Source organism: Poecilia mexicana, unplaced genomic scaffold (genome assembly GCF_051168715.1).
Source record: "Poecilia mexicana isolate PSO_F unplaced genomic scaffold, ASM5116871v1 scaffold_23, whole genome shotgun sequence".
NCBI lineage: Eukaryota > Metazoa > Chordata > Actinopteri > Cyprinodontiformes > Poeciliidae > Poecilia > Poecilia mexicana.
In genome coordinates this window covers 12637485-12652964 of record NW_028263392.1, presented here as the reverse complement: position 1 = coordinate 12652964, position 15480 = coordinate 12637485, and the positions used below count along the sequence as shown (strand labels likewise).

At 35.7% G+C, this 15480-nt stretch overlaps 1 protein-coding gene across 2 annotated transcripts in view; it reads left to right on the top strand.

Annotated features, from left to right (window-relative positions):
- dgki (diacylglycerol kinase, iota) overlaps positions 1 to 14126 on the top strand; it is a 72137-nt gene extending 58011 nt beyond the window's left edge. For both annotated transcript variants that reach the window (XM_088003584.1, XM_088003583.1), the window contains exons 23-32: positions 736 to 815; positions 2319 to 2388; positions 2480 to 2520; positions 2594 to 2718; positions 3564 to 3589; positions 4566 to 4603; positions 6964 to 7084; positions 7175 to 7211; positions 7536 to 7635; positions 9393 to 14126. In XM_088003584.1, the coding sequence (XP_087859710.1) occupies positions 736 to 815; positions 2319 to 2388; positions 2480 to 2520; positions 2594 to 2718; positions 3564 to 3589; positions 4566 to 4603; positions 6964 to 7084; positions 7175 to 7211; positions 7536 to 7635; positions 9393 to 9503 (749 nt within the window). In that variant the 3' untranslated portion in view covers positions 9504 to 14126. The remainder of the gene's footprint in view (positions 1 to 735; positions 816 to 2318; positions 2389 to 2479; positions 2521 to 2593; positions 2719 to 3563; positions 3590 to 4565; positions 4604 to 6963; positions 7085 to 7174; positions 7212 to 7535; positions 7636 to 9392) is intronic.
- Positions 14127 to 15480: the final 1354 nt, after the last annotated feature.

Genomic DNA, 15480 nt, shown 5'->3' with positions numbered 1-15480 from the left:
GAGTAAATTTTCACAAAAAACTCTGAAATTTTGTGATTAATCACAAGTTTGTAAAAAAAAAAAAAAAAAAAAACTTGGAATTTTTTCTGGAAAAATTTGACAAGTTTTCTAGAAAAACAATAAAAAAAAATTTATTTTTTTTTTTAAATAAAGCAGTATGATTAAAATTTCACCAAAAATTGAAAAATCTTATGCTTAATAACAAAATCACTTGGAAATTTTCTGGAAAAAAATTCAAAAGAAATTTTTCAAAAAGTTTAAAAAAAAATAAAAACTCTTCGATTCCACACACACCTGCCTCCCATCCCAAATTAGAAAAAAAAAAAAGTAATATGCCTTCTCAGATTTTGCATATTTGCTGTGCTAAACTGTATTATTTTCAGTAATAAGAACAGGCTTTGGGTCACATTGTTTCAAAACGCTTGCTATTATTTAGCCACATTTAAGAAAGAAATTTGGATAAACTTGGTTTTACCTTTTGTTAAAACTTGATTAGCAAAATACTTTTTGTTGTACTTCAATGTACAACACAATAAAATAAAATTACATTGGTAGTTTTTACCCTGATTACAAATTAAAAGTCTCCATCTGCATCGAAAAGCCAAATTTGTATCATTTTTGAACACCAGTTGGTGGCCCAAAGGCCCCAGATGGCCCCCGGGGCCGCACTTTGGACACCCCTGCGCTAGGAGGAAGTAATTTAAAGTGTTTTTACGTGTTTGTTGTGTTTCCCAGCAATCCCAGTAGGCATTGTGGTTGTCAGGGGCGACTGCGACCTGGAGACCTGCAGACTTTACATCGACAGACTACAAGAGGCAAGTTTTCATCTTCATCATCATCATCGCCGTCTGCTCGTCGCCGCTTTGATTTCTCTCCTCCTCTGTCGCTTCTTCCTCTTCTGCGTGATCCGGGTTATTTATAGGCGGGTCGGTGACCTCGGAGCGCAGCGCTGCTTATTAAGCTGGTTGCCTCATGTGCTGAAAGCTTCTTGACTTTAACATGTGTGGAAGTTTGTGTGTTTTGTTTTTTCTTCGGCTGCTTGCTAACCTTCAAACCTGACTGCTGTGCCTGCTAGGATTTACACCAGGCGCCATCTACTGGCCACAGAGTGCACTACCAGGTACTTCGCTTGGAGAGGGACAGAGTTAGGGAATATTTCTAAACATTTGGGCCTTTAAGTAGAGCCGGACGATAAATCGGTTTTATTGATCAATCAATTTTTTATTTTTTATTTATTTATTTAAGTTTTGGAAAATCTGGATTTAGAAGAATCAAGTGATAATTTTATGACAAATCCAATGCAAAAAAATAATCAAGAGTTTTTCCTCATTAAAACAACTTTTTTCTTGTAACTTTAAGATGTTATTTTGGTAAAATTGCATTTTTATTCTGCTGGTGTTATGACTTTATTCTCATAATTAAATACAAATTCTCTAGACCTCCAACATACAAATCACAGAAGGGAGGATTGAAATTAAAACCTCTTTTTAATTTTTTTGTGATTCAATTTTAGAAAACAAAACAATTAAAATAATTAAATTCAGATCTGCTGTCAGAAACATACTGAGGTTTTATCTCCAAGTCATATCGCCCAGCTCTATTTTTAGGTTTTGATTTGTTGTCATTTGAAAAATGTTGCATTCTTTCTAATGATTTCATGTCATTTAATCTTTTTATTTAATTCACCGATCAGTGAATATGAACAGTTCAAGAATATTTGCCCCTTATTTACATAAAGATTTTAACTTAGAAATGTAATAATACACAAAAAACATCCAATAATTCATCACAAGGATTTTTTTAACTTGCTTTTAAATGTAGTGAGAGATTTAGTTTATCTATAAATTGTTCCATAATTTCCGTTCTGAATTAATTTTTTAATCTCAGCACCTTTAACTTATATTCTCTTTTTACACATTTGTTTTCAATATTAAGAATATGAGGAATGAAACTTTTCCAGCTTGACATTCTTGCTTCTTAAATTTAGAGTTTGTATGCCGTCTGGAAAAGTTTGGATTTTATATATTTTTCAGATTATTTTAAAACATGACTTATATTTACAGAGATTATTTCCTGTTTCATTTCCTAAATATTGCCCTTCCATCCTTCTTGTTTCTCATTCATTCGTTCTTCCTTCCTTTCCTTCATTGTCTCCTTCTTTCCATCCTTGCTTCCTTTGATGCCTTTGTTTTCTACTCTTTCCTTTTTTGCTTACTTTACTTTTACAACTTTACTGTGTCTGTCTATGCATTTCTAATTGTTAGTTCAATAATAAAATGGTTTGTTTTTGTTTTTTTGTTTATTTTTTTTACCTGCAGGATGAAATCAGAGGCGTTCCCATAACCAGTTCAACCAGTAGACTGTCTCCTAACTGGAGCTTCCTGGATTGTGAGTTTCAAAAACACATTTAATATTTTGTATAATCTTATTTGTTATAATTACAGACAAAGCAACTTGTTTTTGTTTCTTGTGATTTCAGCGACATCAGCTGATCGTTTCTATCGCATCGACAAAGCTCAGGTAAGGATGGCAGTCAGACGTCACTACGCCTGGTGAGAACAGGTTCTTATTTCACTCTGACTGTTTTCTGCAGGAGCATCTTCACTTTGTGACAGAAATATGTCAGGACGAGGTTTTCATCCTGGACCATGAGGGACCGGTGGGGAGCCAGGCGTCGTCGGCTGGGATGCCAGATCTGGTGGTTGAACCTGCTGCAGGGTAAGAAAGCAACTTTTTTTAGAATAATTTCATTTTAATCTTTTTCTTTTAGTACTTTTTAGTAGTTTAATGCTTCAGACTTCAGAACCAGGGGAATGATTTAATGAAGAGGTCTGAATACATTGAGGTGTTGAATGTGGCTGCAGTTGCATCTATTCACCACCAGATGTCACTAGATGACGGATTTATACTGCAAATGATACATTGTGTTTTTTTTTATTATTATTATTTAATGGATCACTTTTTCAGTAAGAGAAATAAATTTTTAAGGCACTTTCAGAGTTAATCATTTTAAAAAAGGTTTGTGTTTAAATATTTCCACATCTGTTTAAGTAAAGAAAAATACAAACATTATCAGACTTTATTGCCATTAAGCCATGTAATCATTTAAAGTAGGACTAGTGTTGAAATATATGTTATAGATTCATGGTTACTTTCTGTGTTATGCTTCCAAAATGGTAAAAAGTCTGGAAAGTAAATTTTATCTGAAAAAATATTGTTTGAATGTCATTCTATGTTGCCTGTAAAATGCTGACTTTGACTTTTTCTTTGACTTTGCTGGGGTTTTTATTTTCATGTTATTATTTATTTCTTACAAATTAGAAACATTTAATTGTGTTCTTGGTGCAAAAGTTGAACAATAGATTAAAAAATGGCGTAAATATGCCAAGGGGTTGCCATGGCAACACAACAGAGCCTCCAGTATCACTTTAACATGGCACCACTGGAAGGAAAGCCTGAATAAAAATAATAAATGCTAACCTTTCTGTTTTTTTAATGATCAGATTTGCTGCTTGGGAACATTTAAGGAAATCATTGTTCTTTTTTATGTTTTTTTTTTCCAGTGCTCCTCTGACACCTGATGAACAAGGTAACCATGATAACCACATTAGTTTTATATAATTATATAATCCAAACCTACATAGCAAACATAATAGTTTTACAGTGTAACATATGTGAATTTGTAGATTTTTTTGAAAACAAACACGCTACCACTGAAAAGACAAAAACATACAGTAAACAGAACAAGCACCATTAAAATGTAAGGAATCAATAAAGTAAACGCTTTACTGAATTTTTCATATTTTTTCCATTCGACTTTTTGCAAAGTAAAAATCTGAGTGTTTTACTTTTGATTACTGCTTTTCCCTTCATCAGCTGGTTATGCTTTAAAACAGCTTCAACTGTTCAAGAGAATTTTAAGAGTTTAATTTAGAATTGTGAAGCATGAAAACCAGAATCATAAAATATTGTTTCTGGTGAATGAACTGAGACATGCCTGGACTTGTCCTGATAAAAAAGGAAACCCTGGAGCAAAGTTAGTTATTTACCGCCAGGAATTCCCTGAACTCCCTGTTACTGCTAATCATTTCACTGCTTATTGTTCTGCTCTGCTTTCAGTTTCACGTCACAAAGGTTAAACAGGAAATTTCTGCACATCTTTATCCGTGTTTTCAGCTCCAAAACTCAATTTATAACTTATTTTTTTTACTTTCTGGAAGTTTTTGCATTTTAATTATGCAATTCTGCATCAACATTAAAATTATCCAGTGCCACCTCCAGGTAGATGATGATCATTTAGTGCCTATAAAACCATTTTAATGTGCTGCTGAGGCCACTTTTAGAAACACACATTTTATCCACTAGTCAGACAATCATGAGGTTTATTTCTGAGACGACAGGTTTGGATCTGTTGAACCTTTTAAATCTCAATGAGTCAGATGATTTTAACATTCCTGTCAGAGTTTCTATGGACCAAATTGTTTCGACATGTTTTCTTTCTAATTAAATTCTACAGGAATCATGCGTCTCGTGACTTCTCTGTGTGTTTTTGTGTTTTGTTGCAGCTCTTCTAACCGCTGCCAGTACTGGAGATCTTCCACTGGTACGGTACTTTCCACTGGGGAAAAAAACCCTGATGTCCAAAAACTTAAAAACTCTAAAGGCAGTTCTGCCTGTTTGTTTAGGTTAGGATAGAGTTGCATGAATAATCCACAGGATTTTCCAGTCTGTTTAGGATTTCTATTAAACAAAAGCACCAGTGAGTCATTAAATTAATTAAGTCTGACTATTTTTTTCATTCCATAATTTAAAATATTTCTCCGTGTTTTCCTTAAAGCAACATGAGTGGTTTTTGTATAACTTTGTATCCTTTGTAGCTGAATTTCGGGTCTCCTGATGCTAAGCTAGCTTTTACTCCACAATTTTTTGACTGTATTTTAGTTGGGATTTGGGAAAACTGCTCCATGTTTGATGATCATGCTGCTATCTGAAGCAGTCATGCCCCTTCATAATTCTGCCTCTTCGTATATTTGTCCAGAGTAGATTTAAATCTTTAGCTTCAAAACGTTTCCGCACCATTCTTTAGTCACAGGTTTCGTCAGAACAAAGCTTTGAACTTCCTTTCCAGAAGAAGGGGAGGCAGAGATGACATTGCACAAAACAAGTTTCACTTTTCATTTCTCAAGTAGCAGCAGGAAGCGTAGAAGAGGGAGAGAGAGTAATGGTTATGTTACGGTTATGATATCCAGATTTCCCCACGTGTTCAGCTGTTGGGCCTGTATCTTAGCAACAACAAAACTAGCTAAAAGCTACTATGATGCAGCATTTATGAACTCCTTGGTTCATAATACAAACAAAAACTTAGAGTTGTCAGTTCTGGGATGTAGAAGTTGTGTTTCACTGTGATTTGTCCTGGATGAGTCCATGTGTTGCCAACTGAGGCTACGTTCACACTGCAGCCTGAAGTGACCCAATTCCAAGTTTTTTGTCAAATCGTAATTTTTTTAAAATTATTTTTATGTTTTTGCATGGTTGTTCATACTTCCAATTATATGCGGCTTGTACGTGACCTACAGCGTTGAACTGCAAACGACTGAAAGTGTCCCACATGCGCAGTAGAGGGCGCAATAACAATACACAGGGTGTTCGGTAATGTTTTACCAACCGCCATAATAAAGAAGAAGAAGAAGCTCAGCGTTTGCAGACGTAAACATGGATGCTAACAGTAGAGCTTAGCTTACACATTTGAAGTTGTTATCTGACCGGAGCAGGATATTAATAACTTAATCCTCATTAAGGTCCGTCATGGCTGCTGTTTTTCTTCCCTCTTGCACGTATCAGGACGCAGCGTAGTGACGTTTGTCGAGTATCAATGACGTTCAGGTCGGATGAATTCGACCTTCTGAGATTCAGGTCACGTTTGAAAAGATCAGACACGTTTAGGATGTCTGATGGCCTGGGTCGAAAAAAGTCCGACCTGTGTTGTTCAGACTGTCATGAAAAAGTCAGATACAGGTCGCATTATAGCAAAAAAATTTAAAAAAATTGAAATTGGGTCTCTTCGGGCTGCAGTGTGAACGCAGCCTAACACTCCACCAAACATACTTCTGCTCAGTAGCTCAATATTTGTCTTAATCTGACTACAAAACGTTTCTCTGAAAGGCACTTGGCTCGTCGATTTGGCCAGGTTTGAATTTTAATTGATGTTAAAGGTGTTGATTTTGAACTGAGTGCACTTTGAACATGATGCAACATTGGGTGCTTCATTCATTTCCGTTTCCAGTTTATCGAAAGTTTGAGACTTGGTGGTTCTTAAACTCTACCGGTTTCTTAAGCACTTCCTCTTTTTTCAAAGACAAGTTTATTGGCATTGCATATTTCAGCAACAAGGCAGTTTAAAGTGATTTAGAAATAGAAATATTGTCCCGCAAAGGGGAAATTTAGGCGTAACAGCAGCAACAGATATAAAGACTTGCATCATACAGTGTTCAATTATGAAACAAGAAATAAACATAACATTTTGTCAAAATCACAAACATCAAATATGTTGATCAATGTTTCACCACTTCTTGTCAAAGGCAGCTCTTAACAAGGTGGGCTGAAGTCAGTGTTTCAGCTGTTTTGCAGTTTTCTGAAAGCTTGTTCCAGATTAGCAGTGAACTGCTGAACGGCTTGGTACTAACCCAGTGGAAATGAAAGCCTGGAAAAGTTCTTCAGGTGGTAGAAGGCTGACTTTGTAACTGTCTTAATGTGACTCTGAAGGTTCAGGTCTGAGTCCATCACTCTGACTCTGGATTTTTCCTCTAAAGGCTTACAGGTTGTAGTAGAAATTTAAAAGCAATGATCCAAAGCATGCCGGAAAGCACTTCTTAAAAGTGGCATGTGATTTGAATGTCATTTTATTTCTCACTTTCTGCATAAAACATGAAGATTCTTGTACATTGTGGCGTATTTTCTGTCCAGCTGACGGATGGCGTACGTCGAGGAGTCAGCTTGTTGGTGAGAGACTCCGGCGGTTGTTCTGCGTTACATCTAGCTGCCCAGAACGGACACACAGATCTGGTCAGCTTCATCCTGCAGCAAGGTGAGAAACTGGACTCTATTCCAACACATTTTGGTAAAGATGATTTTTATGATATTTTATAGTTTATTGTTTTTGTTTCTTACTCTGCAGGTTCAAAAGTTCTCCTGGATTTAACCGACAGAGACAAGTAGGTTGGAAAATATGTTCACGTTATGTATTAATTATGAAGGTTTGCTGATGTTAAACTCCACTAGCATGCATAGTCACTCCTTTTACAGGAAATGTAGTCAGATGGCGAAAATGTGTTGAAAATAGTCAATTTTTTAGTCAATCACATTTAAGAACCCATATAAGATATTTGTAGTTGGACATTTTTGTGTGAATTCACACCAGCAACCAAACTGTGTCCTGCTAATTGTTGTTTTCTGTCAGTTTTGCTTCACTGTGGTCTAGCTGTTATCGACTATCAAACCAGAGTTATATTTAGCTTAGCCTTCCTGTGTGTCTGCAGGGGGGAGACCGCCTTGCACAAAGCCGCCTCAGAGAAGCAGCATGCAGTGTGTCGGATGTTGGTGGAGGCCGGCGCTTCGCTGGAGAAGACAAACTTCCAGGTAACCAACAGATGAAATGGTAGAAATGAAGCAGTTTCAGTAACTCCAGCTGAGTAACTTCAGATCAAACCGATATGTAAATGATTTACCCAGAAGTTGCTTTGCTGACTTTAAAGAGCGTGTCTCTCTTAACTTCTGGTGTAGCCAGAGTTTTAGTTTCATGTTTCATTTTAAAATAAACAAGCAAAAATATGGTTTGTTTTAATATAGCAAAGGGAACATTGATGTGTAGTTTGCTATTATTTGCAAAAATAAGTAAAATTCAGCTCAACCTGAGCTTCTGCATTTAAACCTGATTTTGGTTTCAGGTTGAAATCCTAAAATATAAACTCTGTGGTGGAAGCAATTTATAATCAGAAAAGAAACAGAAGATGCTTTTTTGTATTTAATCTGTGAAAACTTTAACAGTTATGCTAACTGAGGCGGGGAAGCACACTGTTTATGTTTTTTTCATACCATTTCCCTGAGAAACCCTCTTATGCAAAGACAGTCAGCTGTTTTAAATGTTTCACATGTGTAAACAATGGACTTCCACATCAAATTATTTGGAAATTACCTTATAACCTTTCTCAGACTGATGTACACGAACACTTCCTTTTCTAAAGAATCATTGTTGATGTCTTTGTGTCCTGGCATTGTGCTACAGCACACCTGCTAGCTGCTGAGCAGAAACTAAGATGATCACAGTTAAAAGAACAAACTGAACAAGCTGAAGGCTTCCCCACAGCTGCAAAAGTTTTTTGTTTTTATTAAACAGAAGTTTTTTGGAGTTTTTTTTTTTTTGTTTGTTAAAGGTGACCTACTAAGCTCCTCTTGTCACTTTAAATTCAATTAAGTTGCTTCTGGCCACTCCCACTAACTCAATGTTTACACTAGCATGTGAAAATAGCTGCAAATGGGTACAACTGTACATTTCTGAAAAGCAGAAGTGGAGCCTTCTGCACAACTAACAAGAATGCAGTAAGTCGCATGTGTCAAATCAAATCAGAACTAGACTCCAGAAATAGAACAGTCAAGATTACAGTTGTATTTTTAAATATTACGTTATCAATATCTGTATTCTACTAAATTAGGTCAAAGTGAAAATATGTTTAACTTTAATTAAATTCAATAAGTTGTTAATATTGTAAAGTTTTATCAAAACTTTCTGCCACGATTTTCTTTTTAAAGACATTCCTGATCTTGATGGAGTGATAAAACCAGCTGGCCAAATGTTCTGGAACTCTGCTGGGGTTTCTAGGTGATGGTGGAACTCTGCTGGGGTTGCTAGGTGATGGTGGAACTCTGCTGGGGTTGCTAGGTGATGGTGGAACTCTGCTGGGGTTTCTAGGTGATGGTGGAACTCTGCTGGGGTTGCTAGGTGATGGTGGAACTCTGCTGGGGTTTCTAGGTGATGGTGGAACTCTGCTGAGGTTCCTAGGTAATATGTGGAACTTTGCTGGGGTTGCTAGGTAATGTGTGAAACTTTGCTGGGGTTGCTAGGTAACGAGCATTGCTTATGGAATGTGACGTAACAGTTAAAACGGTTATTTTCACCAATAAACATTAAGTTATTGCCAGAAAACAGGTCTGTTTTTTTAAAGTGTAATCAAAGTATAAAAATGTGCCAAAAAAGTTAAATTTGCAGAATAAAACAAGAAAATGTTTGCTGATTTTGTGTCGGGCAGTGAGAAAGTGTTTGGCTTTGACATACTTTTTTGCTGAATGACTGACAGATTGACGTCAAGTTAATCTCCAACCTTGTTGCTCATCACCAGGGGAAGACGGCGGCCGACCAAGCAGCAGGAGACTCTGAGCTCGCCGTCTTCCTGAGCTCCCAGCAGCAGACGTCATCCGGCACCAACGAAGACCTGGAGACCGCAGTCTGAGGCGCTGGCGCTCCGTCGCTCTCTCCCGCCGGACTCTGGATTTGCACCGGTACGGAGCAGAGAGGAACCGGGAGGGGAGTGTCACACCTGTCCTGGATTTCACTCCGCAGGTGCAGAGGCGAACCAGGAAACGAACTGCCTCCGAACGCGGCAGCATTGCAGCAGAGATTTTAACGCTCGACTATTTATTTATATTTATTTATTCTATTTATTGGTTGTGCTGGTTGATTGACTTTTAACAATTGCAAGTGCAATTCGTCTTGTAATGGAGTTGTTTTGGTCATATTTTGCAACTATATTAAGTCTGGAAAATGATCAGGATTGCGATCAAAGCAGATTATTTATCCCATAAACCTGTGTGCCAAAGACATTACACTGTTGTGGTGTCATATCTAATCCAAATAACCACCGTCTCATGAATCCAGGTTGGATCTGCAGGGCGTGAACTCAAACCTGTCTGTCACATGCTGCTGATGTTTTCACCTGATGAGTCACAGCTCATTATGACACAGAAACCAAACTGCAGCGCTCTATTTCTCCTAAACAAAGTTTTTCTGGGAAACGGTGTTACCAGAGAAGTTTAAAAAAAATGTTTTAAACAAGGGCGCCCTGTAGGATTTAACCTTCTCCTGTGAATACGAGTCAAAACGGCCATCTTGGAAACTTCCAGATGGAACCACAGAGTTTGTTTTTGAATGGAAAGTGGAGGCCACATGTTTGATGTGAAACAATTACCACAAATCTTCTCTGAAGCTAAACAACAAACTAAAGAAACAAACTGAATGTAGCTCATCTGTACCAGAACCCAGGTTTCATTTTGTGTTGGTCGTCCTGTTTGTGCTGTCCGTCCGGTCTGGAGTCAAACCAACATCACCAAGACGACTGAACTTGTCAGTTTTTACGAACATGTCGACCTTTGACCCAGTTGTGTACATGGAGGCATTAATAAGCTGAGCTCTTCTGTGACGTTATGAACAGAAATCATCCACATGTACAGACACCTTTGGTAAGATGCTGAGAAAACCTTCAGAAAAATTCACCTTTTATTGCAGCAGCTTCATTTTGCACTGGAGAAAATCTGAAATTCACAAATTTATTCATTTTTCAATAGGACTGCAGGTATAATAAAGCTGATTTTTATCCATTTTAGTGTTTATTTGGCAATAAGTTTGGATCATTATGCTACTAAGACACCCAGATATAAACCATTTTCAGTTTTGCAGCAAACTCATTTAAAAATGACCTCATGTTTCAATAATTTGTGTTTCTTGGGGCTTTCAGGAGAGAAACACTCTCTCTCTCTTTTTAATTAACTTTACACATTAGGTGCTTTTTCCACATACTGAACGTTTATTTTATATTTCAGGTGAAATCCTGATAGTTTAGCAAACTCATATGTGTCTTTTTGTGATCTTGATTTCCAAACCAGTGGAAATCAAGATAAGAAAGGCTTTGTTTGTTGAGGTCGGGCTGCTCTGTGCTCCTCACTCATGACTGCCTGTAGATTTGGACCAAGTTAAAAGCATAATTGTGTTTTTACGGCCATGTCCTGACTTGCAATGAGCCACACACGTCTGAATCACCTGAATGGCATGTTCTCCTTTCCTTCAATGATTTATTAAACCGTAGAGATTTATTCATCCCAAGTCTGGGATGAATAAATACCAGCTTTTATGCATCCTACATGTATATTACTGCTGCTGCAATAAAAGATAAACGCTCTTAAAGGTTATTTTTAAACATCTGTACCACGGCTGTCTGTAGGTGTTGATTACAGCTTGAACTTTGGACCAATAATGCAAAATTAATCCCTTTTTTGCCTGAAATGTAAATTTTCTAAAGTGTTGCTTGTTTTTTAACACCTTTTTTAAAAACTGAAATATATTGGCTGTTCTGTTTCAACAAAACATTCCTTGGGGTCAAATTAGCTATTTTCTTAGCAAATCGTCTTTACAAATTCACCTGTCAGGGTGGAAAGGTGAGGATATGGCAGGTGAAAGTATTTTCAAAAAGAAAAACAATATTTGAAAATGCAGCAACTGAGCTTTTTCTCATGATGGCATTTTGAGGCCGTTGTAGAAAAAAAAGTGAGCAAATTTCCACTTTTCAATGTCCCAGAAAAAACAAGGAAATTTATGAGCTCCAAAAGTTGAAAAAATGGCTAGGAAAAAAACTCAAAAACGTTTAGATTAATCTCAAGAAGTTTCAAGAAATTGAAATATTAAAGTTCAAACATTGTATACTTTGGAATCTTGGATGTTTCCAAGATTATTACAAAAAATTCTGAAATTAATCTAAAAAACTTTTGAGTGTTTTCTGGCAAATTTTCAACTTTTTAAGCTCAGAAATCTTCGTATTTTTTCTAAAAAATTTCCAAGATTAATCCAGAAATTTACGCTTCAGTTTTAGAGTGTAGCACAAAGGGGTAATTCTTATTCAGATATGTAAAAATGTTATTTGTAATTATGTTCGAGATGCAGTATCTTGAATTGTAATTACAAATAAATGACAAATCCAGTGCTGCAACTTGAGGTATTTTGAAAGGGATTGAAAAATATAATTGAAAATATCTTGAATTATTTATCGTCAGAATGTGAATGCTGATTTCTTTAATTACCATCCAGTTTAGTCAAAATGCATTTTTAGATATCAGGATTGTAATTATGGATATTCAGACGAAACTGATTGTATGCTAAAACTGCCTGCCATACCTTCAGACACCTGGATGAACTCACGTGAGCTGCTGATGTATTTCTGTTGATCGGCGTTAAAAACAAGGAAATACGAGTCTGGAATCGCCCGACAGCTTTATTACTCACCTGTGCTTTGAATCAAACCGATACCTGTTGTCGTTTTTTAATGGCTCCTCCTGACTCATAAGGCGTTTCCATGGAAACGTGTAGCGGGAAGATGTGACTCAACATATCCGACAAAAAAAAAAAAAAAGCGTGTACAGATTCATTTATCCTTCAACATAAGCAAAGTGTGTCTGCAGTGTTCGTCTGACAAAAAAAGAAACCATCTGAGCCATATTCAGTAGAATATAAAGATGTTTTTATTTTTCTTTCTTTTTTTTTTTACATTTCTCTGTTTGTTGTTTACATTACATTAATGTTTAACACAGTCAAGCATTTAGCACCGAGGAGTATTGAATGTGCAATGTTGAGTTGGAGTTTCATTTCTTTTGTATTGTAGAGAAATTAAACAACTTTACAAGGTTTTCTAAGAAATTCACTAAGATATGTTCAGGAACTTTCATGTATATTTTAAATTAATTTAATTTCCAGATTCCTGCCTAAATTAGGCTGATTTTGATCCAGATAATTAAAAAAGAAAAGAAAAAAAGGGTCTAATCTGAAAGTTAAAATGATTTTAATTAATTAATTAACTCAAAGGTTCAGAGTTTTATTGTCTTTGTGTGATTAAAAGTCACATTTATTGGCAGTCCTGGTAGAAAGCCTTACATATCTTTTATTGCAGCAGCATAAACTGAAATTTTATGTTTTGTTCAATAATATTCCACACAGGTAGAGCAAAAAGATGTTCATTTTTGCAATCTTTTTAATATGTTTGTTATAAATTGGGTTGAATTACTTTCTTAAAATTTCCTTATTTATGAAAATTCAAATGGCATGAATTTGTCATTTTTATCCAAAGCCAAAATTTGCTTCAAAGTAAAACATTTTTGAATTTGTAATATTTCCTTTCCCCACTAAATAAATGTACTCAAATGAAAAGTTAGACTTTTGTGCTGCTGTTTTGAAAAGATTTTTATTTTTTTCAATTTAAAACATCATTAAATGTTTTTTTATATAATAATAAAAAAAAGGATAAACAAGTTTTATTAAACTGAGACACTTTCTAATTGCTAATGGTCAGAATCTGCAACAGCATCATTTCTGCTGACATTCCTGAATCAGACTCTTCAGTCTTCCTCTCAACATTGTGCAACTTTCGCCGGAAACTTTCTGAACTAAATTCACTTTTTGATGACGACAAACGTTTGTTGCGAAATGCAGGACTCCTGCCGTGGCTTCGGGTGTCCGATTTCCAACACAGAGCGCTTCCTTTTGGGATTATAGAGGAACGGATTTTATGTGAGTGATTCTAAGAGGTGACAGTGTGAAAAGGTCCCCACAAACACACTTCACTTTTGCATGACGTTTTCTTACCTCTTTTCGGTTTGTTTTTTGCTTAATAAAATGGCATTGCTGTTTAAAGTATTAAATTATTCTAGTTTTGAAAATTATACCTGAGTTTCATTCAAGTTTGGGCATGTTTTGCTTTTACATTTCATTTTCCTGCTGCTGAGATTACTTGAGGTTTATTTAAAGAACTTGTGATTCTTTTTGTTTCTGACCTCAGTTGCTGTTTGAGTGAATGTTGGAGGAAAGTTGGTGATTTCCTCATTGATCTGCAACAAAAGTGCTTGTCATTGGACATCTAGATGTAGAAGGGGCTCCACACTTCTTGATTTCTGTGTTTGTAATCCTCCAACAAGGAGCCGACTGAAAACCACTCATGTATCGGAGTTATACGGTTTAGTATGTGTACAGTATATATGTAAAGATCGTCATTACAGTACAAAGTCCATATTTTGTCAAATAAAGTACATCAAATTTATTTCAAGCTCACCAAACAGACTTTATTTGTAAAAAGCTCATTTTTGCTAACGATGCTAACATGGTGACTCCTAGCATCTGTTAGCATGCTACAGCGAAAGTGCAACCATATAATTTTCCCCTTTGTTGTACAGAATGTTAGTGCTAATATTTATTTCAAACTGGTAACTATCAACATATAATACAACTTTTACATGTTTAACTTGTAAAATATCTGCTAAAATAACATGCTAGTAGCATTCTAGGCTAACTCAAAGATGCTAATGATAATTTAGTCAAATCAGACTACCATTTATTTACTATTTTTCATATTTTCCTATCATTACCCTGACAAATACTCACTTATCTATATTATTTTCAGTGTTGTTTATCAAATATTGGTATAAATACACAAAACCGAGTATATTTACAGTTTTGGTCAAAAGTTTACATCTGCTTGTCATGGTTTTGATTGTTTTTCAAATTATTTGATTATTTAATGCAACTTGAAATAGGAGAGCAACACAAGATTTCATTTATTGAGGATTTTCTCTAAATAAATGTGTCCATACTCCTTCACTCATATTTAATTTAGTAAAATGCAACTCCACCACTCTCTTTGTAGCTACAGACAAGCTAATTTTGTCTGGATATAGGAACACTCCTATTGGCAAATTTAGCGGAGTTACTTTAATTTGATTGATTTAATACCACAAACCTGGTCCAGTGTTGTTGTTTTTTTATGTTTCTGAATATTATTGTTTTTTGCTGCTGCTGTTTTCTAAGCTTAAAGTTAGCCAGCTGCATCCTTTCCAAAACCAGTTGGATGTGTATTTGGTAGCAACACCCAGTTCAGTCCAGGTTTTATCCACTTATTAGCTGTTGATTTAAGGTAAAGTTGAAAAAATGTAGTTTTTTTTAGTATTCTATTCACTTTATGCAATTCACTAAGAACCATTGGCAGCTCAACATGATGCTGATGTTAATTAATAGCAATCTAAATCAGCTGTTTTGTTTTACAGAAGCTTGTTACACATGTAAACATTCACCAACATCTTTATTATTTTACCAACATGTTTTCTTTGCAACTTAATTGCTTATTAATCCATTTAATAGTATATATTCTTTGGTTAATCGCGTAACATTGTACATTATATTAAAAATATGCCAACGGAGATACAATTCTGTTGAGTTTTCCTGTTGGCAGTGCAGAAATCTTAACTTCCAGGTAGAAAACAGGTACCGCCAAACTCCCTGTAACCTCAGAGAACGCACCCGAAAAGTGAGTTTCCTTTTGTTTACTTTTCTTTCTTCCCAAACTTGGTCAATAGCAGCCAAAGCCACACAATGGGAATGACTTCAGTGAAACATAAGAC